The sequence below is a fragment of the Lissotriton helveticus genome, chromosome 9 (assembly GCF_964261635.1).
Source record: "Lissotriton helveticus chromosome 9, aLisHel1.1, whole genome shotgun sequence".
Lineage (NCBI taxonomy): Eukaryota > Metazoa > Chordata > Amphibia > Caudata > Salamandridae > Lissotriton > Lissotriton helveticus.
In genome coordinates, this window is record NC_136070.1 from 969,453,041 (window position 1) to 969,479,974 (window position 26,934).

Sequence of the window (26,934 nt, forward strand, 5' to 3'; positions counted from 1 at the left end):
TTTAGTTGCCTGGTCCAGGCCCGGTCTCACCTCTTGGTTGGTTTGCAGGGACTGGTACATGAACGGGAACTACCTAGTTGTCATGGTGTCTGTCGCCGTCATACTGCCGCTTGCCTTAATGAAGCAGCTGGGTGAGTATTACTTCAGTGACTTAATATAAAGTGGTGGTGTAAGACAAGAGTCATAAAGAGTTTTAACCTCTCCATTTATGGTCAAAATCCAAAGTAAAATAAAGTATGAGTGGCGCTTGTGCGCCTCCGAATAAAGATAACATAAGTCTGCCGAACACTATTCACAAGAGACATATTGCCTTCTATTAGAATTGCATGTTTGCTTCTGGAATTTGATCGTACATTTTTGACACTTAGAAGCCAAATCTGATCTTATGTAAATGTGCCTTCAATATTTTTTAATGGTTTGAAGCAAAGAGAGATGAGCACATTGTTTATTATTCGGTATATATCATAAATGACTTTGTATAAGAATTAATAATACATTTATATGCCTGCTGAGAAGCGAGGCTTAGTATTCATGATCTTTCCACCTCGCTGAAGATGACATTATAGAAAATTGAAAGGTTTTCATAGTCAGTGGAGTGGTCCACGGACATTATTAGCTGCAGGGAAGTCCTGTTCTTCTGTAGGTTTTTAAGGCAATTACCATGTGCCCATACCTGGTTTGAAAGCAATAAGATCCCTTAGATTGCCAATCACAGGGTGTCGTAACCCCTTTCAGAGGGCCTTTGGGCACGCAGGAGCAACCGGGCCCAAAGGTGGAGGTTCTCCCAGGTCCGACCTACTATGAATCCTGAGCAACTGGGCCAAGTACCCTTCCTGCACTTGACTGTCAGTGGTAGCTGTGGTCGAGCAGTCAAGGCTCCAAACAGTAGAAAGAATAAATCAATGTCCAGTCAAATACTTGCTTTTATAAGAAAACAGACTTTTTACTTCTAACTCTACAAATGTAAAAGAATAGTGATATGCACATGCAATAACGCAATCCTCTTGAGATCGAGGTTCTAGTAGTTGTCAGGCAAATCCCTGTCCCACCCTCTTTCGTGTAACGCGTTTAAGGTTATTCCCGATTCACTGTTGGCCGCCTTCAGGAAATGTTTACTATTAGGCCGTTCTCAAGAGTTCCCCTTTGACTCTTCAGGATTTAGTCAAAAGTGTCTAAGGTGCAGCAGCATGGTTATTATGAATACCCTGGGGACCAACCAGCCCAGCTCATGCCTTACCAGCTCTCACAGCATGGAAAAGTTCAGAGGGGTAGTATGTGTCCTATGCGTGAGCCCTGTGAGTCCTGCTCTGCTCGGAGAAAGCAGGCTGCCTGCAGTCCATGCAGCAACACTCATTGGCACAGGCCATCTCTCCTAAGCAGCACTGCTGGAGTTCTCTCAGTTATTGAAGCAGCTCTCAGCTTCGAATACTCTGTAAGTTACCTTTACCTTGGGGGCATCCTATCTACAGCTTAGACCGAAACCCAGTGAGGGTGCGATGTCATCCATGGCATCCTCAACAATCCGCAATGGTGACTCAGGGGCAGTTCTCGCCGAAAGCAACCTCAGTCTCTCATTCGTACAGTGGCCTGAATCTTTTGGCAGCATTTGTACTGACAGCCCCTCGGGGCATACAGGTTTGCCGTGGGACTGGACAGTTCAGACGCAGGCTCCTCAGGTACAAGCACCCCATCAAGATGGTTACGAGTCTCAGCGCTTCTCACAGTAGCACCTTTACCGGTTGCCCACTGGCATACGCAGTCTCCACAGTGCGACTGTACGGGCTCGTCTAGACCCACACAGCTCTGTCCACGGTGGTCCTCTCCGGGCATACAGAGGTTGCCGAGGTGACTCTTCTACACACAGGCTACAGGATAATCGATACACAGCGTAATCCTCGCACAGGGAGTCCTTATGGTAGGGCTCCCTGCTGTACCTCACTCCCGCCAATGCCCCCCTCTTCCTCACAGGGCACACTAGTCTTAGCAGTAGGTGCGAGTGCTCCAGGCTCCATGGCAGGTGGTCTTTGTTTCCCTGGGTGATGTCACCTTACCCAGCAGGGCCTTTGCCCCCAGTCTTGGTCAGAGAAAGAAGCCTTGCAGAGCTTCCCCTCCTCGTACAGCCCATCTGTCTGCTTGGCGGATGATAACATTTGGAGTCTCAACCTCCCCTTCTTCTAGTCCATTTCCAGACACCAAAATGTGATTTAGGGTCTGACTCTTTGAAGTTGTACCTCCACGTTTTATGTGGGAAGTTCTGCTTCTTTTGAAGTGCACACTTCTCTTTTTTTTCTTTCCCCTTTAAAGGATGTCTGTCACAGCAGGCATGACTCCAAAGCTGATTGACCCACAACACAATTCATGGGAGTGCCAGAGTTCACATCTAGATGTCAGCCACAGTGATATGTGCATAAAAAGGTTAATTAATCCCAGCCCTACTCTTTATGATTCCATTATCAGCACCATCTTCTTTCCTGCTGATGTGTCCAGGCCCCTTAATTGTGATCTATCACTAAATCAAAGAGTAACCTTTTGAAGTGTAAATGGAAGGTCCCTTCCTATCTTCCTCCATTGTGTCTCACCAGCTCACAGGAATGCAGCAATACACACATTTGGTGTCGGGGATTCGTCTACTTCTCATGTTTTCACCAAGCATGCTTGGGCTTCCCAAAATGGAACCCAGTATCCTCCATGTATGTACCATTTCAGGCATCCTTGCTTAGTGTATATTCACAGCACACTTACTGGCCAGCACTGTTACCTTCATGCATTTTACCATTACAAGTAATACATTCAGTACACACATTCAGTCTGTGTTCACTGTTCAGCACTGAAGCTTTTCTATACTGTACCAGGGTTTGCTGTTTGCAAACACACACACTGCCAGCACGCACACTCACCATGTGCGAGCTGCACAACAATTTGCCCTTCATGTCTTGTACTTCATGCAAGCACACATGCACCCTACACATGCTCTGCTTTGCGCATGCACTGCACAGCACTACACCACTCTTGTAATGTATTCCTTTCTGGTCAAACATACACCCAGTACATGCACTAACCACACATATACTATACACTGTTCTAACCCTGCACTGTATCTTTCCCAGGCACACATACATCCAGCGCAGAGTCACTACTCCTGCGCTGAGCAGCACTCTACACCTTCCTGATGTAGGCCAAGGGTGAGTTAAGCACACAGCAGCTGGCCTTTTAAAAAGGTGAGTGGGCCTGTATTCCTCACTCAGGGGACCAAGGGTAAAAAGGTCCTGTTCACTTCTACTGATCACTACACTGTAAGCTGCCACCACTGCACTTGTGCTGCTTAACTCCTGGTGAAGCTGGTAGCCTTCCACCATTAAGAGGATAGCGCTTTGCAGGCCTATGTCAAGACACACACGTATGATCCGTGTTTACCTATGACACAAAAATTCAGCCTTTGGGATGCATGATCCGTGTTTACCTATGACACAAAAATTTAGCCTTTGGGATCCAGACATAAGTACAGTTGGGTACTAGGAAAGGGGCAATAAACAAGACAAGAGTGTTCCATGGTAGTAATGAACCACCGTTAGGAGCAGGTAGACGACTTCACTTAAGGCGTTTAAGGAAAGCCCTCACTCACCACCTAGTGATGACATGCTTCATCATCGGGCCCCACAAAAGAGACCTAGCGTCTCTTTTGTGTGCTTCAACGCCAGATCTACTGCGGAGCGGGTTGGTGGGTTAAGGCAGTGTTGTGCAAAGAAAATTAAGTGAGTGGTGAGTGGTTTTTGTTAAAAAGAGTCAGTAGTGTATCAAAATTAACTTTATTATAATGATCACGTGAGCAAGGGAGAGGACTCCCGAAACGCGTTGATCTGTGTTTGCTCTGCTTTGCCAAAACATCTATCTGAAGGCTAAAATCTAAATAAAAAGAGTAAAATCGTTGGTGCACGAGAGTTCATCCTAAATTATTCGCTCTGAGAAGGGTGAATTGGGTTTGCACATATATATATATATATATATATATATATATATATATATATATATATATATATATATATATATATATATATACATACATACATACATATATATATATATATATATATATATATATATATTTATATATATATAAAATCACAGTAGAGATATACATCTGCTGGAGGAGTGCTATTGCCTTCAAATACATTTTGGCAGTTGAGGAATTGGAGTGTCCCAGCCTTGACTAATACAAGGGAAAGCCTTTAATCATCTTTTTTGTCACATATTAATTTCGATGGCATTCAAATGCAGGAGACCATTATCCAGTGGTTGGTGTACACAAAAAAGTTGGCATGTACATTAATAAAAGACCCACAGTCTTGCTGTGCCTCTGGATTCAAACTAGCCTGGCTGATGAGGGGTGAAACCCCAAAACCGGTCCTAGAATGCCTGTTTCCAGTCCAGAGAGGGCCTGGCTTGGCAGTTCGGTCTGGACTGTTCCCATTGGGCGCAGGGTCAAGATTGATTTGTATTTGGCTGGGTTCAAACTGGAATGGCCTGGGGAACAAACAAACAGATGAATTTAGGCCCAGATCTCTGCACTGGGGTGAATGTATGACATTGTTCTGCATTCTGTCCATCAATTGTTCATTTTGCATGTACATTAATAAACCAACATACTATCCAGTTCAGAACACAATATGGGTCAGAGTATAGGGAATATCCTGGAAATAATTCTGATAAATCTGTTTTAATGTTACATCTTTCTTGGTACAGATGTATTATTGGCCCGGTCTCACCAAGTAAACTGTCATTGCCACCACCCACTATGTTCATACTAGGCCAAGTGACTATTAAGGCAAGTGGAACTGTGCAAAAAAAAGCCCCATTTACTATTGCACTGTGAAATGTTTAAGTTTGTAGTTCACTTACCATTATCCCCTTTTGTGAAGCCTTTGCAGGAGTAGTTTAGCAGTAAAAGAGGGCACCGTAGTAATTTTAAAATAGGATGGAATTTTTTTAAATTATGCTGGCGTATTTCACTTGTGAATTTCCCGTTACACTTGTTACAAGAAATTCTAGAAATTACATCATTTTGCCACGTCGCGTAATTGCACTGGCCTTAACAGCAAAATTATCCTACAGGACCTTGGGAGCAACGTGAACAACCAGAACGTGAGAATATGTTTTCTGACCAGCAACTGTGTTTTTCACATTTTTTTTAATTGCTAAATGCGTCCTCGTTTCAGGAACTGATGCAGGGACATATGAAATTAAAAATAATTCACGCAATTACATGAATGCAAATAACATGAATTTCCCTTCTCCTAATGTTAATGCTGAACTCCAAAACTGTCTTTGTATGCCACAGCCTGTTACCATGCACATGTTCTGGCATACAGTAGTGCAAAGTCTGCTGCACAAATGCCATGAGCTCATGAAAGTTGTGTGGTTTCCAAGTGTGCACCGATCGCACTGCACTAGCACCGCCAAGTAAAATCTTAAAACTAAATAGGATTGCAATCAGTGTTCTAATTACATAGTACGGTATGTTAATTTATATTATGTTAAGTTGTATTATGTTTTATGTTATGTTATGTTTTATTATATGTTATACTGTGTGTTGTGTTATGTTACGTGATGTTAAGTTTTATCATGTTAGATGTTATGCTATGGTATGTTATATTACGATACGTTACGTTATGTTCAAATTGCAGTTTATTAGGGCCTTTTCTGACAAAGACAGTAAATCTCAATTGTTACTCGTTATCCTTTATTTTACTCCATTAAATTGTAGTCAAAGAATTATAATGGAAATATTAGTGTCTTTATCTTTTTTTTCTAAAGGTCGGGTGACTGTCAGTCTGTCTTGTGAACTTGGTAAATCTTGAAATAGCCACCAGATGAAGCTGTGCCGAGGAGGGCCTCTGTGCAACACCAGAGGCACGGTTCAGTTCAGAGTAGAATTCACCGGCTGAACTTAGTTATCACTGTCCAGAGTCACACTCACTGTGTAAAACCATGCCAGCCAGAATCCACAGACTTTAAAATAGGTATCACCAGATGAAGCTGTTGATACCCCAGGTTTGTGTTTTGCTACTAGTCCTATCCTGCAGCCCCTGGCCTGTGAGGTAGCAGGGACAGCATGCAAACATGGGAAGGAAAACAGAGCTCTAGGAGTCAAGGTAACCTTGTATTGTTACCACCCAGAGACTGCTAGAAGAGATCTGAAAAACATGCTTTGTGAGGTCGAGCCTGGGAGCCATGCTGTATTGGAGTATGGAATAGAAACTCCGCACATATTTGTCATTAGCTTGTGTTAGTGTCCTTCGTAAACTTCTGATCCGTGCATAGGCTTGTTAGTCCTGCCTTAGTACCTCCTTGTCTTCATTCGTAACCTCCCATGACGACTGGCCCTTTTACTTCGATTGTTACACAGTGAGTCTTTTTTAGTCTGTAAGCACTATTTTCTTTAAATGGTTTCTTCTACTGCAGGCACGAGATGCTTTCCTGCACCGTTCAGCATGCCATGCACGCTTTCTCTTCCAAAGCAGCCCGGTACAATGGCGGCCGCTTCATTGAATAGGTCTCGCATTTATAAGAGTTTGAGCTATTGGCATTGTACATGACAATGCCTTTGATTTATGTGTTATTATCAAAACATAAATAAAAGCCATTGTCATTTACAATGCCAATAGCTTGAACTCTTGCCAATGTGAGACCTATTGCATTGCAAATGCTTGTTCTATGTTAAGTGAGCGCTCTAATGGTCAAAATGCTATTTTTCCTGGAGATCTGAAAACCGTTCCACCATTCCAGTTCCAAATTCTAGACATACCCTAGGCCCCTCAGCAGGAAATAGGAAGCGGTTCAGGGACGTGTAATGATGCAAGTGGTTTGAACTTTCCTACCTGCACTAGCATAATGAGCCGCACAGAAAAGATGGACTATGACTCCCAGTGGCTCATGTGTGTGCATTCCCTCGTAGGAAGCCATTCTGCCACAGGAGTGGATAATGGGGGAACGGTACTCTTGCTGAAGATAAATTGCCTTTACCCCATTTCCAAAGAGAAAGCTGTCCTCCTGCTTCTGCACAGAGGTGAAAGGTTGGGGCTTTGCTGGGGGTGCACTGCTCCAACTGGCGCCATTTTCCTGTCCGTCAGCCGACCTCTTCTGTGTAAGGAACGAGAGAGGGCCAGCAGTGTAGGGCATCTGAGGCAGTGCTTTAAATGGGAAAAAATAAGTGCAGGTACTCATTAGAATAGAGGCGTGGCAAGTGGGCGGGGCTAGGGGCGGGCACAGAGCACTATATGATCGTACCTAATGACTTCGGTACCAGTTGCAGCACGTCAAAACACACGAGGAATGCGTTTATGGCAATAAAACAGCTTAACCGATTGCACACGATGCTCCTCCTAAGCAGAGCGAAATCTGCCCTGCAGGAGAAACCTAACCTGCGCCTGCCGTGGATTTATTTATTTATTTATTTAATGTGATAACTCCACTAAGCCCACACAACAAAAAAATTGATGGAAAAGATTTCACGGCATCTTACCTGCTCGGCAATATAATGACTTTAAAAATGTCGTTGAACATAAATGCATAGCCATGTATTTTCAAATGAGTTGAAACTTCCAAAACAAATTACAAAGAACAATATCTCAGCTACATTGCAATGTAATCCCTTCTTTATCCATTTTTTGTTGGGCGAAGAAAGAGAAAAAAGCACTAAACTGCCGTTTAGATATACTGTCGGCATTGGTGTGACTGGTCAATGAACAAAAAAAATGATTTACCATTACCAGCACCTGGGAGCCTGTGCCAACTGCCAAGATAAAACAGAAGACAGAATAACTCTGCATTGTTCAGCTTCTTTTGTACTAGCTCTAGAAACAAGTTCTGCCATTTTGCAGACTTTGACCCCAGGAGGGAAAGGTTATCCCCGTAAACAATAGAGCACTAAGCGGAATACATAAGCGCACCACCACTCGCTGACGCCAACTCGCGGTTTAAAAGAAGCGTCTGTAGAATACAAAGGCATTCGAAAAAAAATACTGTATGAGGCGTTAACCACACTTAACTCAATTTCGTCGGTGTAAGCCTGCCTCACACACAGACTGTGGGCATTGGCAGGAAATGGAAATACACAGCTTACACTTCTTATTATGACACACCTATACCCGAGCCGCTGACTCCCATAATAACGACAAGCATGCTGCTTGCAGCAAATGAGAACATCACGGGACCGGTACTCTCACCTGTCTGTAGAGAAGTGCCAGTACTGTGGGCAAAAAAAATAGGAAGTGCCGGTACTCAGTACCTGTGAGTACCTGCCCATTTAAAGCACTGATCTGAGGCTGTTTCACATTATCCAAGGTTATGCCTGTGTTTGTGAAGCCAACGCGCATAGTGATTTTGCACCTAGTATTGAGGTAGAGGTGGGTGAGCCAATAAATTAATAGGGAGAGTCGAGCCAGAGCCGAACCCTGTGAGCAGTCATCTGACACAGCAGTGGAAATGGGCGGAAAACCACCACCTCAGGGCCACTGGTGAGTGGTGACTGCACCTTCCCATGCTATGCTATGCAAATATGAAAACGAACAGAGATGGGCCACATCCAGGCATACCTTTTTATAGAGAGCTGTCCATTTCCTTCTGGTTCCTTCAAAGCACTAATTACAAAGAATCTCACGAGACACTTTATGAAGACAGCACTTGCATACTAATTAGACTACAAAGCACCAATGAAACACAGAAAATATTCCTTTCACATACCATCTCACAAGCTCACTCTTATTATTTCAGTCCCTATCTATAATTTAGATTGTGGTGTACACTATATTAATATTCATTATTGTAAATAGGCATTAATGCCATATATAAGAGTATACCCGGTGCCTTTAATATAAGCCATACCAAAAGCACGTTATAAATAGGCACACTCTTCCTCTAGACAAATTGTGTCAGGAAGAGGCAGGAACAGCAGCACAGCCTGCTCGAGAGCTGGGGGCTGGAAGGCATCAGAGAGGACAGACCCCATGGCTGAGCGCCAGGCAGCAAGCGTTGTGTCACCCACAGCGCGGAGCACGTGCCACAACGATTAGGCCGGCCGCCTGGATGGGCTCGCGCTGGGAGCAAGCATGCCTTATTATTAGATCAGGCGAGGAAGACTGGCGCGCGCGGGCTTTGAAGAGCAGTGGAAACCGCGCGGAGAATGAGCAGAGCCTTCTCCTCCTCACGCCCCTCACGGACATCCGGAGAGCGCGGACTCTTGCCAGGAAGGTCGTGAAAAAGTCAGGGGCTCTGCTTTTCAATACGCTCAGGAAACGCTCAACGTTCTCGATATCTATATTCCAGGTACAAAACAATACAGAGGGAGAGGGCCTGAGGGTGAGGTGAAATGGGATGGAAAGGGGAGGTGGACTCCAAAAAAGGGTGTTACATCAGGAGCAAATCTCATCCTCAGGCGTGCCAGGAGAATTTGCGGCCTTGGGGCAGGAAACTCACAGGGTCGTTTTCACAAACTGCATTTGCACAAGACGTGTACTACTAAAGTACTAAAAATACTATCCAAAAACCTACAAGTGAAAATCTCCACTGCCACCTCTCCCATCTTTTCTATGGGGAGATCCTTACATATGTAAGTTTACTACTTACTATTAAATATGTGAGGGACCTAGGGGAGCAGCTGGGAACATGGGCATATTTACTACTAAATAAGAGGGCTTTAGGGATGAGAAACAAGGGTACTAAGGCAAAGTTTAGGGAGGGTCATGGACTCCCCCATGAAGGAGTAAACCCATAGTTATTCACAAACTGCACTCCTAAAGTTATTAAAGACAAAATTGGACCAAAATAGTAGTGAATCACTCCAGCTAAGAACTGGACTAAGTCCAGCACCACACATGGCCAACCACTGGTATCCCAACACCCCCCCATAGAAAATAATGGAGTTAGTAACTTAAAATAAAAGCCTAATTTAATGTATAATTAAGTATCGTTTTCAATAATTTAGCGAACAGTGTATCAATATCATTCTTTTCCAAGTAATGAAAATGCAATGGCATTAATAAAAACAACCTGTAAATGTACACATGAGAAAACACTGGCAACACTGATTCATTGTATCAACAATGTTTCTTCAGCACACAATCATCGTTTACACTATTGTTAAAATCAACTACAGACAACACGTTTCACGGTTGTGTGCCGCTTCTTCAGGTCTGCAACATAAATATAATAGCATCAGCTATCAGAATGTAAAGGAACATTGCAGGCCGGGATGAATTACTCACACCTGCAGCCGCGACTCGTGCAGGTAAGAACGGTGGGGCCGGATGGGGGGGGATATTGATGCACGATGGCAATGAGAAATTTATTATTTAATTAATTTTCACTCATTTTCGTCCGTCGAAATGCCCCCTCCCTCCAAGCTGGCCGCATCTCTCTTACCTTCACGGGCCACGGCTGCACACCTGAAAATGCGCAACTTGAAATCTCCGTTACTATTTATTATGTCATAAAACACAAAAACAGTGAGAATGGTGATTTAATTACTGCCTTTCAAGGAAAGAGAATCAGCACACACATATGGTAATTCATCTCCACCCAGTGGATTGTCTGCATTCCATGACTGCAATTTCCATCTATGCATATGAACCAATCGGTCTGTTGGTATTGAGAAATGTGTGGCAGGATCATTCTCATTCTGGATAGGGTAGGAGATTTACTGTTGTGAAGGACACTTATAAATCCATGTTGAGTGTTTGTGAGAGGATGAGAGCACCTCAAAAGTTGGCAAGAAATGTCAAGGGAATGGATTTGTTCACAGGGAAAAATAATTTCCCCATGAAGAGAATAGGATAGTTAGCAATTGCATTTGCAGGCAAGCAGAATTACATATCTGTAAATGCTTCTGCACAGAAATAACCTGTAACCCACACAGAAGCATCCAAGCAACTAATTTCTGTGGCATCTTCGCAGCAGACCTCCAGTAATTCTCTCTGAATTCCAGAGTAGTCTAAATTTGAGTACAAGCATGGGAGTATGTCTATACAAATAAATGAACAACTTTTTTGAGAATCCTTCCCTGTGTGGGTTATGCAAGGGCAGGGCAGGAGGAAGATGTAATCTGCTGATTGAAGAAAGAGGGGTTGGCGCATGCTGTGTGTGGTCCTGACCTCCACCCCCCCTTGAATATAAAGAGAGAAGTAAATGATTGAGCATGAGGTGAATGGAAGTCAGTAGTTTGAGTGCCCACTTTGTAGATATGACCGTGTGGGTGAGCAGTATCACTGGTGCTTTGTTAGAGGATGAGCCTTACACAGTCATTCTGAAGAGGGCAGTAAAGGCAAATAGTTTTTTGATTGTCTGTGATTTCTCATGTACTGTTCTTCCTTCACCAAAGGTGTCAAAAGTTGCTCCTCTTCTTTGTCATTCTGGTTCTGCCATTCTGGCTTTAATTATCTTATTTTCCAACCCTGTCATGTGGTGGTCCATGAAAGCAAAGAATTGCGCTTGTGAGGCACTGGGGGCTGAGGCAGTCCTACTGAGGAGCGAGCCCCAGCTTAGGTCTGCTACAACTTCTCTGAGGAGAGGTTTCCATTGCCAAGTGCTAGTGTAGCATGACGTATGCCTATGTGTGCACTCCTCCTGGTAAGCACTGTATCTTCCACCAATAGTTTATGGGAGTTGTGGTAAGGGTGCCCCATAGTGAGGTACCCAGTCGGGAGTCTGCCAAGGGGCAATTGATATTCATTTAGCAATCTCTTGAATGTAAACCCTTTGTTTCTGGGCTGAAGTACATGCAAGAGTCCCTTGACAAAGTGCCAGTGCCTTGGTTCACTCTCCAATGCTTGCTCTTTGTCTCTTGTAGGATACCTGGGATATGCAAGTGGCTTCTCCCTCAGCTGCATGGTTTTCTTCCTAATCTCGGTGAGTGGGTGCAAATTACAACATATTTTGTATCCTCGACGCGTGGGACCATTTCCATCTACACTTACATGAATGATGCTTCATTTTCGACAGTGCTTACGGTTCTATGCTGTACGTAGGATTCAGGATCATAAGCAGAGCTACTGAAATAATGCAGCATGGGAGCAACAAATTATAGGGCATGGTTACTAAATTGTGCGGCAAGAAAAAACAAATGATGTGGCGTGATGTGACATATTTTGTGGTAGTTGTACTTCACCGTTTTGTCACTTTTACAAAATCTGGACAAAGCTTGCACCTCCTTAGTATCTGTTTAACAACTAAATGTAGCAATCAGCATAAAAGGGGACCTGTCACTGCACAGTAAAGGTGATACCACTGCGTGGCAACACATGTGGCAAAATTTTAGTAACGTGACTCGTTTTTTGATAATGTTTTGTTCTGCACATTTTGTAGAAGGTGGAGGATTATCTGGCAAGTGCAGCAGATCCATAAATATGCAGAAAACAAAATTGTATAATTCCAGTGGCAGTGATCATGGGTGACATTTCTGATCCCAGAGAGTTCATTGAGCCTCACCAATTGCCAAGTTCACTATATCTCACACTTCACAGGAGCCTCACTCATTGGCACATCACTGGCCTCACGTACTTCAACGTTGTCTCACTCATGACCACATCACTCATGTCACAAAGTTTAACAATGTCTCACTCATTGCCACATCGCTGGTCTCACACATTTCAACAATGTCTCACACATTGACCGATCACTGTCCTCACAAAATTAAATGGAGTCTCTCAGAATCAACACATCTTTGGCCTCTCACACTTCATTGGAATCTCACATACACCCATTACCACTTCTCTGGCTTCGTGCACTTGACCAGTATACATTATGCCAACATGACTCTCTCACACAGATCGGAGAGGTCTTGCTCAGTGTCCCATTAGTAGCCTCATAAAATGTAGCAAGTAAATCAGGACTAATAGCAACAGAGGGAGAATAGAGCAGGAAAATGCAGGATCAAGACAGCGAGAAACCGTGTGAAAAACAAATTAGAAACAAACTTGAATAGCAGTGGTCAGCAAGTAAGCGTGCACTGGAAAAACAAGCAAAAACATGCATGCTCTCAGTAGAAGGGCAACTGAGTACATGACTATTGACAATACAGAAATTAAATGCAAATCTAGAGAGGTATGGTGCCATGGAACAGTAAGCTAGCAGGATAAATTGAACCAGGAATCAGAGCAGTAATGAGATGAACAGAACTCAGAATCAGGCAGGTTCACCAGGAATGAGAAGACAATAGTTATCACAAGAACAATGGATCAAGCTGGAGAACCAGGAACCAGAGCAGAAGATGGACCAAAGAAAAAAGGAATACACAGAAAAATCTGAAATACGAGGAAAAAGGTGACGAATTGAACAAGGAAACAAGCAGGAGAACTAGGATCTAGAACAAAATAGGGGAATGGTTGAATCAGGTTTCAGGTTGGCAATCAGGAGAACATGGAACAGAACAGAAGGGTAAATGAGAACCAGAAATCTGAACACCAGTGGGCTGAATTGAACCAGGACTGTGGCAGTAAATTCAAAGGTGAGATGAATAGTGGATGTATGACGATACATTGCGTGGTATTTTACCACGCGTACCGTTACAACGCGTCTTTTACAACGCAAGTCGTTACCACGACTTGCGCTGTAGGGGTGCGGACTTAGGAATAGTTAAATTTACTATTCCAACACCAGCCTACGTACAGTAGGGAAGGTGTTGGAATAGTAAATCTACTATTCCTTATCCTTGAGCGCCCTCCAGCGCAAGTCGTGGTTACGACTTGCGTTGTAAAAGACGCGTTGTAACGGTACTGCGGGGTAACATCCGCATTGTAAAGGATGTTCTCCTGAATAGTGGAATGAATTTATCCAGATATCAGGCAAAATAGCCGGGATTTCGAGCAATGCAGGATCAAACTGAGCAGGGGATCAATGTGGAAACCCAAGAATAAGAGAACCAGAGGGAAGAAATCAAGAAGAAAAATTGAGCGAGACACGGTTAGAGCAACAGAAAGAAGAATACATTCAGAATACATGGAGAAAATAATAGTAAAAGAGGATGCAGTAAAACCAAAAGACAGATGGAATAAATGCTGTAGACCACTTGCTCCCAAATGAACAATAACGACCTGTTTGTTCTCCCACTGTATCTTAGGTCATATACAAAAAGTTCCAGATCCCTTGTCCGCTTCCAGAGAGGGACATAAATGGCACGATGATTGGTAACATCAGCACATATGACTCCAGTGTTGTTTACCAGAACGGGCACACGCCAACTGTTGAGTCCGTGGAAAGCATATGTACTCCCGGGATGTTTACAATCAACACACACGTGAGTACTTCCTTGAAGAGTCTGGTGGCTATGAATGCTTTGCAGTCAGCAATAGCAAAGGGAAGCTAATATGGGGAAAGTGGTGCATTGGATCACATAATATCCACATTTTGGCAGGTTGAGTTAGCAGTTCTTAACAAGGGCCGTCACCAGGGCATAGGAGACTACATGCCACGGGCCCTAAGATTTCGCAGGGCCAGGGCTCCTCTGCAAAAGGAATTCATAGGTTTTGAAGCAAGCCTGCCTCTTTATTAATGGTGGAGCTGTTATACATAGAGGCAAGTGTTCCTACTACCTGGCTTCAATGGAAGGAACACAAAGTGGGCCCCTCCATGAGGTTTTTAACCTGCAAAAACATCTGACAGGCTTGCATCACTATCCATCAAACTGTAAAAAGACATTCAATTAATTCACTTGCATAGTGCAGTAAAACTATAAAAATGCAGGTAGCTTTACTTCATCTGGTTATGTTGTCAATCAATTCACCTTGTTAAATCCCAGTGAGACAGATGTGACTTTGCTGTGGTAAACGTTATGGGTATTGAATGCAATTGAAATCCAAAAGCAATTAATAATGACTGTACTCCACTTATCCAGCTGCACTAGTGTGAAGGGTAAACTTGGTAGATGAGCAGATTCTGAGAAAAGTTATAAAGGCCATTCTTTGTTCCTATGAGTGAGCGCCAAAGTTCACCAGAGTAAAAAGTTTGTGTGTCACACTCACTGTGTCACAGTTTTATAGAGATAATGGTGGAAATGGTGTGAAGTTGAAAAGACTTTACATTCTCAAGTGTAAACTACTGGAACTATAGCTTTGGTGAAACTGAAGCAAAGAGACATGCAGGACACTCTGAATTAGAGGGAGTTGGTGCCACCCGCCAGAACATAGCTTGTGATAGACCGTGGGGGCTTGTTCCTAGTGACCGCAGAAGCTGCAGGTCTCCAGATGTGGCCATGTGGACACTCAGCAGCTATGTTATATTAAAGCCATCTTATCTGCTGAAGCAGTTTCTCTGCCTTCCCTTTTTCCCCTTCCCTCTTGAGGCACTAGGAATCCTAGGTGTACCTTGTCAAGCCTGGTTTCTGGATGCTGCCTGCCTAAAAGAACCAGTGACTAGTATGGCCCTTTCCTGTATCTTCACCTGTGCCCGTTGCTTCCCTTTGAACAGCTGTTAACTAAGTGGCAGGTCTACCAACGATGATCCAGCCGAGCATCCTTCCAAGGTCAATACATTGAGTTCCATACATTGGGCAATAACAACATTAGTTACTAACCAGATTTAGATAAGGCAGACGTGCATAAGTGCTATATAAAAACAATTTGTTATTGCTACATGGACCCTGAGTGGATTCACAGGTTTGAAGCAGGTCTTTCACCTGCAGCAAAAAGTGCTGGTGGTTATTAGCTCCAAAACAAGTAGAGAAATATGCAATAGAGTCAGAATGGTTGGAGAATGCAAAGTAACTCTGCACGTTGTATGTGAGCAAGCTGCTCTCTTGCTGTATCAATCCCCCTTTCATCCACTGCCCCATTTGAGAAAACTGTTCAAGACAGATACCGTGTAGGGTAGATGTGGACAGATCGCTGATGTTCCGTCTGCGACAGCTGTGGGTACTGGAGCCTCATATGTTTGTGTCACTGCTTTACAGACGGCGTACACCATCCCCATCATGGCATTCGCTTTCGTCTGTCACCCTGAAGTGCTCCCCATATACACCGAGTTGAAGGAGTGAGTTTTCTAATGCCTCAATCATTAATTTTTCTTTCATTTTTATTTGCAGTCCAATCGTTTTTCTTTTGTTCTTTCCGTGTTTTTCTCCAACATCCCTCTTTTAAGTTCCCATGTTTCCTCTCAATCTTAATCTCTAGTTTTCTCTTTTCTGTTTCCTTGTGTCCCTCTTTTTTTCTTTCATCCTTCTTTCCACTCTTCCTTCCGTTCATTCCCTTTTTCTCTTTCTATTTGTTCTGTGAATGTGTTTGAATTATTCCTCCTGAACTTGAAGTGTGTATCGATGATTCCTCCAGAGAAGGCCCCAGGCTGAATGGGAAGGGGTAAGGAGTAGCCTTCTCGCCAATACATGAGCCAAGTTTCAGACTGACAGAGGCGGCTCCCTTCTCCTACTAATAACGTGTTGCCCCAGGAGTAAAAACAACTTTTAAAGAGTGATTTACTCTCCTACTTTGGCTTGGAAGTAATTCCTTTCGGAGAGGCCACCTGGTGCTGGCGTCTGTTTAGGCACACATTTCTCTCACGATAATCCTTTCAGGTTGAGAGTGATGCTTAACTGTAGTCTAATTGTGCACCCAAGATGAGGGCCAAGGTGTGATTGTGCAAGAAGATGAACTGGTACCCAGTTATCATACGAGTACCCGAACCCCATAGGGGGATTAAACAGCAGAGCCGGTGGTGCTTGTGAATGTGCTTAAAGGATGAACCCTCCTTTTGCCATCAAGAAGTGATTCTGCATGGGGAACATCCATGACAACGTGGTCAAAACACCGCGCTGCCATTACCACGCGTCTTTTACAACGCAAGTCATTACGACGACTTGCGCTGGAGGGCGCTTTAGACTAAGGAATAGTAGATTTACTATTCCAACACCTTCCCTACTGTACGTAGGCTGGAGTTGGAATAGTAAATCTTACTATTCCTAAGACCAGCACCCTACAGCGCAAGTCATGGTAACGACTTGCGTTGTAAAAGAAGCGCTGTGATGTACCGCGATCTAAAAGATCGCGTTGTAACATCATACATCCCTGAAAAGACCAAGGTTTGAAATAAAATGGACAACGCAGCCCATTCAGACTTTGAAGTGATGTAGTCAGAGAGAAGCTAAGCATTTAATGGGGAGTGAGGCTCAAGGTCCTCAGACCAGGCTCTTGTGAAATTCTAATTATACTTGTAAAATGTTCAAACTCTCTTGAACAAAATTCCCCAAATTCCATATTATGCATATACATTTTTGCTTGCGGGGAACTGGTTTGAGAAAGAGTCTTTTCTGCTTGAACCAGTCTACTGCCAGCATCTCACTTGAATTTATGTGAGGGATGCCGTTCCTGGGAAATTTCCCACAAGATATTGAAAACCACATTTGACATAATTTAAGTGATTGTGCGTACTATTCATGTTATTTCACACAATGTCACCCAAAAATACAGACCTTTGCATATCCTATCTCTGACCCAGTAGAGGTGGTTCCTTCAAAGAGATGCCTGGGAAGGATAGAGCTAAAGGTACCCTTATTCACCACTCACTCTTTTCTGGGGGCTCCAGTGGTCAAAGTTAATTTTTCTGACACTATTAAAGGGCAGAGCGAATCTGGTGCTTGTCTCTAAAGTGGCGTTTAAGAGAATTTTTTTTCTGGCTCCATGCAGTTTCTATCTGTAACCCTGATTAACTAATAGTCAGGACCTATCTCTTCATTTTACAGGCCTTCGAAGCGCAAGATGCAGCACATCTCTAATATTTCCATCACTGTTATGTACGTTATGTACTTCCTGGCAGCCCTGTTTGGATATCTCACCTTCTATGGTACGTTCCATAGGTGTATCTTATGGTAGTAGTGCGGGGTTTAACTATTGACTTTGGGAGATGACGGTTATCCGTCAAGACGAGCTGCTATTGTACCATTTCATGATAAAAAGAACAAGAGAAATCTGCATTAACGCTTATCCCAGCTTACAACCCACTGACATAAAAAGAGGATGAAAACATACACACAGTTAAGTAATAATCAGGTTAAAATGTGAATTGCCATGATAAAGCTCTTGATGGGAGAAAGGTTTATATTTTTGATGGTGCTCGTGCTTACACCGGTGGCATAAACAAAGGATTTTGCTATACATCAAGCTTCATTGTAGACACTCAGTGTGATGAAAGGTGTTCTCAGTTGATGACACTGACCTGTAGTGTGGACAATTTTCACAGTGTATCAGCCACTGAAAGAGAGTCAAGAAACAGGTTTGATGAGCCTGTATTTTTATGAAATATCTATCCAATGTATACCGCATGGTATGCCACGGAGCCCACCACAGATCTTCCAATAGCTAGTCATCATTGTAAGTATTCAATGAATTGGTCGATTTGAGAAACAGACACATACAAGGTGTCTACTGTAGTGTGCCTGCATCACATTGGCAGCCATTACATCACCCTGGCCATTTCCTCTGTGTGCCATGACTTTGACGTGGCTCTAATGCCGCAATCCCTAGGGGAGGATTTAGCACTGTAAGTATGTCACATTAAGGTCATGGCAGTTCAATGGCATAGCATACCGCAATCATGTCATGACCGAGTCATGGATGTATATTAGTAGGTAAAATGCTGACATAGATCAATCACAATTAACTTAATTGGCTTTAAAGCAGACCTGAACTGTTTGAGATATGTCTATGTTCTATTGCTGGTGGAAGTTCAGCTGCAGCCATTGTTTACGAATGATATCATGTTTTGTTAAGATCTACTCCAGCTTAAATTCCCCTCCCGATTACTAATATTGGGTAAGAACCTGCACACAATGGGCCTGATTCACAGAACTAACTTAAGACAAAATCCTAAACTTACTACCATTTTGGTATTCACAGAAGGCACTTACTCATTTTGGTATTCACAGAAGGCACTTACTCATTTTGGTATTCACAGAAATTAGGAGTCCTAACTTTAGGACTTCTAAATGCCTTCTGTGAATACCGAAAGTCTCAAAGTTAGGATTTTTCTCAATTTAGGAGACCTAAAGTTAGGAGTCCTAACTTCTTTGAATACCGAAATGAGTAAGTGCCTTCTGTGAATACCAAAATGAGTAAGTGCCTTCTGTGAATACCAAAATGGTAGTAAGTTTAGGATTTTGTCTTGTTAGTTCTGTGAATCGGCCCAAAGTATTATAAAGCATTGCCTATATTTTGTTACATATGCTTGCTAAACACAATTGAATGTAGTGCTAGATGACCTGTCAGGCAACCTACAAACAGGGTCGTTCATCACAAGGTGGGTGCAGCTGGGGCCTGCTAACCTGATGCCTGCTCTGAGCAGTGCGCTTGTTATTGCAGCCCCAGGACTAGAAATCCTTTGCAGGAGACAGTAAGAACTTTTTTTATAAGGTGGTCGGGGAAGTGAAGGATTTCTTTTCTTACCAACATCACTACTGGAGTATGCGCACACTGTCCTATGGGTGACACTACAGTGTTTGTATTCCTTTTCCAGTTTATTACATATTAACAACGCTAGCTGTTTTGTGTAGTAAAAACATTTCAGTGTTGTTTCAAGCATGCATAGAGATAAAGGAAGTGGGAGGAAAAATGGGAAACCGAAAGGAAAAATATAGTACAAAGGAGTGTGTGCCTCTTTAGTATGGATGGGGCAATACCTTCCACTTTGCATTGTTTATTTGTAGTGCTGCACTGGGCCATCTATTAAAATGAAAATAGGAAAATTATATCAGTATTTCGTGCTGGTGTTCAACCTGTTTCATAGGTTAATCCTTCCTTGGGTGCAATTAGAATGAGTTATTGGGTAGGGTGTCAGAATATTCCTACCCTGCCGCTATATGATTTTATTTATAGTTTATTCTTGGGACTCGACTGAGTCTGAGTCCCAAGATGGCTATCAACACTTGCTAGTTGAAGTGTTGGCAGCCAACCAGATCTCACCAAGAGATCTGTCGGATCTGCTGAGGATTTGACTCTCTAGATATAAAAAATATTTGTTCTTTAATACCTCCAAAACTATGGAACAGATTTACACCAAATTACAAAAAAGGGATCTTTCTGGACCAAGAGATAGCTTCCTGTCAAATATGGTGTAATTCCATTCAGCAGTTCAGGCTGTAGTCAAGTTCAAAATCCCTATAGGAAATTGCATGGGGAAAACACCCCCTTTTTCTTGGCCCTCCTTTGACGAATCACCCTGAAACTTTCCAGACAGCAGCTGGAGTGAGTTGTACACAAGCTTTGAACATTTCGTGAAGATTCGTCAAACGGCGCCAAAGTCATTAGCACAACAAAAATGCTGTTCCTGTGGAAACTAGGTCCTAACTTTAACTACCTATATTCTGACTGATTCAACTTGTTAAAGTGTTGCCCGAACATAAGTGCGAGAAGCGGCCATCTCGGAGCTGGAGCCTCTCCCTTCATTTTTATGAGACCCAGTCTGACACCATGATCATAACGCATTACTAAATATACACAATCACATACTGTTCATTATTTGGGAAGCCACAGCAATCATTTCTATCAACAAATATGTACATTTCAATTACTTTCTTACTAGGAATTAGTTACCAAATGTAACTTGTTCATTAAACAAAAACAAAATTATTTTTGTAATCATTTAATGAACACATTTGCACTAGTGTCTCACTGTTATCCCTCTTTACAGCAATATTCTTTTAAATTCAAGTTTCCATGTGTACTTGGTACTTGCAGTGGCTTTCCTTGCTACCTGGCGGACACCACTTTAAGATCTTGTGTTTCTTCCTATTTCCCCCCTAAGCTAAATAATAGAAATAGTTGCAGAAATCATAGCAAGTCATCATCGTGATCAAAAGTCGTAGACCATGCTAGTTTTTATGTTTTTTTTTACACATTTATTCACTCGTCAAGAGTATCATTGTTTTTTGTTTATATGACTTTTGAGTTTTCTGAATCAGCAGGAGGGTTTCAATGTGTACCACTATATTCCAATAATGTCAGGAATGTGTAGATTTGTATGGTGTAGATTTGTATTTAGTGTGGGTAATATTCCTCTCTATCAAAATATGTCCTTCTTTCTTAACACACATTTACTGAATAATCTTGGGGGTAACTTTCTTCTCTCTTACTTTCTCCTACTTTCTCTACAGATCAAGTGGAGTCGGAGTTGCTGCACACCTACAGCAGAGTGGACCCATTTGATATCCTCATTTTGTGTGTCCGGGTAGCAGTGTTGATAGCGGTGACGCTCACTGTGCCCATAGTACTCTTCCCAGTAAGTATCACTTTCAGGGGTGGCCATTCCATACAGATGAATAAAATGGTCACCTGGGTCAGCAAATTGAAAGAAAACAATTCAAAAGAAGAAATCTCAGTTGGCGCTGTACTTGGGGTTTGGTGGTGGAAATCTCAGCTGCCAGGCTAACCCAGCTGCCTGGACCAGCTTTCACATCTTCTTGTGCTTCACAATGTGCTGTAATAGTCTGGGACAAGCACAGAGCGGAGAAGCAAAAGGCAAGGATTGAGAAATGAAGTATAGTATGGAATTATGAAGATAATAGAATGTCCAGGAGCTGGGGAACAGGCTAGATAGACTTAAATAGTAGGAGGGAAATTGAAGAAAGCGATATAAGGCAATAAGACAGAAGTTTACAAGAGCAAAGAAAATGAAGTAAGTAGAAGAGTAGATGTACTTATTCTAGGAAGTGAAGAAAGAGTAGAATAGAAATACAAATGCTTAAGGATATTAGTAAAGAAGAAAGAAGATTAGTAGGAAAGTGCAAAGGAGGGATAGAAACATTGTAGAAAATTGAAATTGAAATCAAATTAAATGGACGAGTAGAATATTAGCGCAGTGGAATGTGATCAACCAAATATATTAGTGTGATTTGCATTTATATTTAGTTGTTATACAGCACAAATGACTTCAAAAGACCACAGAGCGCATTACATTACCCATTGAGCCATACATCAAAGTAATAAAAAAACTTGATGAAGTAAAATACAGCATATAAAGTTAAAGAAAGATCTAAACTTGTTGTAGAAACAGTAAAATACTTCTGAAGAAGATGTTTTCAACTTTTTCTTAGGATGAAAGAGCGGAGTCAGAAAACTGCAAATCTGGGCAGAAGGACTGCCAAGTCCAGAACGAAAAGGCTAAATTATGTTGCAGAAATGCGAAAGGGACCGCCATATGCTTTTTAGGATTCAATTTTAAGAGAAGTGTTAGGAAACAGGCTTTTTGCAGGGTTACCCGACTCGTTTGCCCTCATTTTGACTACTAGGTACTGGTGTAATGGCTCTTAAATGCCCTTAGCCCTGCTAAACAGGACTCAGTGCATGTGCTCTGACCCTACAATAGTGTATGTTTAATTGTCTTGTCCCTAATTGGCATAGTCTTACTTACTTTGACGTCCCTAGTATATGATACCAGGGGTACCTTGGGTCTATTAGTTAGAGTGCCCCCCAGAGACTGCAGCACTCGTTGTACCACCCTTAGTGGGACATGGTAAAACATGGCTCCCAGTCTGCCACTGCAGACAGGAAGGGCAGCTTAAAACTGCTAACTCAACTTTGCCATTTAAAGTAATGGCAAAGCCCAAAGCTCCTTTTTTAATGTATATAAGTCACCCGTATGGTAGGCCTAACGAGCCATAAGGCAGGGTGCTGTATGTTAAAAAGTGAAACATGTACTTGTACAAGTTTCAGCAGTAAAAACCCTAAATCTGTAGAAAAGCTAGTAGCCCCATTGGCAAGTAGAGAGTTACAAGCTGGCACCCCAGCCCTGATAACTTCTGAATGAGACTACTAAGATTGGTACTGTTTGGTATTAAAAGAATCAGTGCATTAAATTCAATTTGATGGTTACATCAAATTTAATGTCACTGGTAGGCAAAGAGCAACTTTGGAAGTTGGCACTTTAGTTGCCCAATGTTGCCAGTGCCTGTTTACTGAAATTCACAGGGATTGTCCTGTAGACAGCTTTCTGCCTTCCTGGGGAGACGTGCATTGGAGAGAGGTGTAACCGCCCTGCTGCAGGAAGCCACACGGGCATTAGCCCAAAAGGTGACCTTCAAAGGAGAAGCCACCTTTTGAAGGACAAAGGGGTAACACTTGGTAGAGGGCCTCTCTATTGTTTAAGCAAACAGGATGGCTCTGGGGACAGGAGAGGAGAGGCCAGTTGTCAATCCGGTTTTTCCAGGGGTGTATAGTCCCCTGTTAGCCACACATCTGGGGGTGGGCTAAGGAGCACTGAGTTTCGAGAGAGGGGTCTTGCCATATTGGGAGAGGGCAGAATGGTGCATGCTGGGATAGCCAGACGCCAGACTTCCCAGGAAGTGATCATCAGGAGGGAGGGAAACCTGGCAGCCCATTGGCTACCAACCGCATCCCACCCTGAGGGCATTTTCTGAAGATAAATAGTGCACCTCTGGTACCCAGAAATCAGATCTCAACCCACTTGGAAGAAGGACTGCCCTGCACCGAGGGCCCAGCAAAGAGAGGCTGCACCGATGAAGACTGCACTTGCTGGCTAGTAAAGTAAGAGACTGTGCCTGTCATGTCGTGCTCGAGGACAAGCCGTCCCCAGAGCCAGTCAAGACAAGAGAACTCCAAGGGCCAGCTGACTGGCCACCTGTTTGCATCACAGGGAACAGCTGAAGAAGCCTGCTGAGGCACTTAGGTGGCCCAAGGTTTTCAAGCCTCTACCACCTCCTTGCAGCACCAAGGACTAAGACCCGAAGCACCGATTTGCACGCAGGTTCGCTGAACCTGGGAATGGTGGGTCCCTCACAAGGCGAGTTACTGATTCAGGAAGGATTTGCCTGTGACCATGACAACGGACGACTGGCAGTCCAGTGTTGACTGGACTTCGGCCAGACCGAGAGGACTTTATGGGACATCAACCCTGCAACTAGGACCCCCTCACCAAGTTTGTGGACTGAGTACTCCCTGCAGGAAGACCCCCCTTCGACCGTGTCGCTTCCACAGCCTCTTTAGAGCTTCTTCAGCACCCTTCATCCCATGAATCAGGACCTCGTCATAGGAATTCATTGCAACACAGATGAAGTGTCTGTAACTGCTGGAGAACTGCTTCTTCTATGTAGGTAACTGTCTGGTGGACATGGTTGGTCCCATTGACTAGCCCCCTGCAGGAGTTGGTCACCCCCAAGTACTTCTAACCAACAACATTAACACTTACCTACGTTTTCCTTGAAAAAGTTTCCAAGTGTCCAATTTCTTGACTTTGCCAAGGCTTGTTCGTGGTTGAGTGAAATTTCTTTGATTTATTATTGCATGTAAAATATATATCTCCATAATCCTCTGGTTAATCTTTTTTGTTCTAGTATCAAAATTCTGGTAAAGATACAGTCTATTTTTATGAATTGGTTTTGGATTTCTTGAGTGAAGTGTTGATTTCTTCTTCAATTGTTTTGGTCCCGTTTAAATGCTTTACACATGTTCTTCTGTGTAAGCCTTGCTGATCAATGCCACAGTTACCTAGGGTTGAGCTGTGGGTTTGACAGATGAAACTTAACCAAAAGGTCCTAAAGGGGTTGGTAAGTGTATTACACAATGAGGTTGCACTACCACGCCATTCATATAATACACGCCATTTCCTCACAAGAACAGAAGAAGTTTAAAACTATGGAGCTGAGAGCAGCATATAAGGAGAGTACTGGTCTTGTTTACACCAACAAATTAGTCCAGTACACCCAATAACAAAAATATAACAAGCAGCCGATAACCTTTTGCGCACCTCTTGTGTCCACATGCACTGTTTATTAGTATGCTCCAAAACATGGTACCTACAGTACCCTGGAAACCAGCAGTTCTTTTCATGTATCTAAATTACTAGCTGCAAAGTGTGAATTACAACAAAAGTAACCATGTTTGTAATGCAAATATATTTTCACTCATGAAATACTCCTATCAGAAAGCAGATTACATGTTCTGCCCCCCTCCTCAAATTTAAGGAGAGGTCAACATGAGTGGTGGGCAAGACGACAGAGACGAGGAAAGACATGAGGAAGGAACCGAGTGAACGGTGGACTCTGGGCAAGAAAAATGGTAACATCGAATGTGAGAAAGGAATAAAACAAAGAAGGAAAGCAAAAGGAATATTACAATAGGAGTATGATTAAGTACTCAAGTGACAGGAGGAAGGTAAAAAGATAGTTTGAAGGGGGTGTGGTAAGGGATAGGAAGAAAATAGGAAGGAATACTAAGAGAATTCATAATAAGTAAGAGAGAGAGACATAAGAATGTATATGAGGGTATTAGGCAAGAGAGAATAATTAATATTATCATAGTAGATGGAACATTGGTAGCCAGCCAGGCAATGAGAATGATCCCTTTGTAGGCAACACTACCGTTACTGACCTGCAAAGAAACATTCTGTTCTCCCAGCTCATTCTCTTCCTGTGTGCTCTGGGCTGCCCCTATAACCCCCAACATAGGGGGCAAGCACTGGAGGAAATATGGAGTGTTACAGGAGTTGAGGCTGCCTTCCACCTGGAGAATGTGAGAAAATATATGGTTTCTTCTGCGGAGCTCCTTCATCCACTTCCTCTGACATAGCTCATTCAAACATAGCTGTACAGGTTCGTCCCCTTGCTTGTGCTGGAATGGGAACACCATGCTTCAGGAGAGATGCAGCTGCAAGAAAGGTGAGATACAGCTGCTCCCACAGTGCACCCTATTTGGGTTGTCTGGGGGTACTAATAACCTTATTGCCATTATCTGAAGGGCAGTAGTGCTGTCACTTTCTCACAAGCTCCCCATTCGACGCACTCGCTGAATGAGGAGCTTTTGGACGGCAGTGACAGAGTCCAGGGTCTCAGGCCCCCGTAACTGCAGGGACAATAATTTACCGGCCATTATTGCCTGTATGTGCATGCTATATCACTTAAGGAAATGGGAACAATATGTTCGAGGCATATGAGCTGCAGAATACATACTTGTGCATAGATCACCATCTGGTGTTGGGCTCGGATGTTTGCACTTTGTTGTTGTCTTGGAAGAAGTCTTTTTAGTCACGAGATATGTGACTCCTCCCATGGACAATAGTGCGCATGAGCATCGACTCCATCTTTAGATTGTTTTTTTCCGGCATCGGGCTCGGATGTAACTTGCTGCGCTCCAGTTCGGTACCGTGTTTCCAACCCTTTTTCGACGCGCAACCCATCACCACTCGACTGTATTGTTTCGTTTGCATGCCCTTCGACATGCTAACCTTAAAATCCTCGATTCTAGTCGTCGACGCGTTCCGCTGGCCCTATCTGGGCCATTCAGCCCTACGGCTAATGGAAAGGCCTCCGCTTAAAAAATGCCCCCAGGTTGGAGCTAAATTTCCACACAGTGACCATCACAAGGTCTGCAACCTTTGCCTCTCTGCAACCCTTGCCTCTCACCCTCACCAAGTTTGTGGACTAAGCAATCCCTGCAGGAAGACCCCCTTCAACCGTGTCACTTCCACAGCCTCTTTAGAGCTACTTCAGCACCCTTCATCCCATGAATCAGGACCTCTTCATAGGAATTAATTGCAACACAGATGAAGTGTCTGTAACTGCTGGAGAACTGCTTCTTCTATGTAGGTAACTGTTCTGGCGGACATGGTTGGTCCCATTGACTAGCCCCCTGCAGGAGTTGGTCATCCCCAAGTACTTCTAACCAACAACATTAACACTTACCTAAGTTTTCCTTGAAAAAGTTTCCAGGTGTCCACCAGCCATTATTGCCTGTATGTGCATGCTATATCACTTAAGGAAATGGGAACAATATGTTTGAGGCATATGAGCTGCAGAATACATACTTGTGCATAGATCGCCATCTGGTGTTGGGCTTGGACTTTTGCACTTTCTTGTTGTCTTGGAAGAAGTCTTTTTAGTCACGAGATATGTGACTCCTCCTATGGATGATAGTGCGCATGAGCATCGACTCCATCTTTAGATTGTTTTTTCCG

The 26,934-nt window shown here is 43.2% G+C and overlaps 1 protein-coding gene across 2 annotated transcripts in view; it reads left to right on the forward strand.

Annotated features, from left to right (window-relative positions):
- Positions 1-26,934, forward strand: part of SLC38A3 (solute carrier family 38 member 3) — a 342,163-nt gene that overhangs the window by 257,299 nt on the left and 57,930 nt on the right. For both annotated transcript variants that reach the window (XM_078661256.1, XM_078661257.1), the window contains 6 exons: positions 49-131; positions 11,840-11,898; positions 14,108-14,284; positions 15,935-16,014; positions 17,717-17,817; positions 21,122-21,246. In XM_078661256.1, coding sequence (XP_078517382.1) covers positions 49-131; positions 11,840-11,898; positions 14,108-14,284; positions 15,935-16,014; positions 17,717-17,817; positions 21,122-21,246 — 625 coding nt within the window. The remainder of the gene's footprint in view (positions 1-48; positions 132-11,839; positions 11,899-14,107; positions 14,285-15,934; positions 16,015-17,716; positions 17,818-21,121; positions 21,247-26,934) is intronic.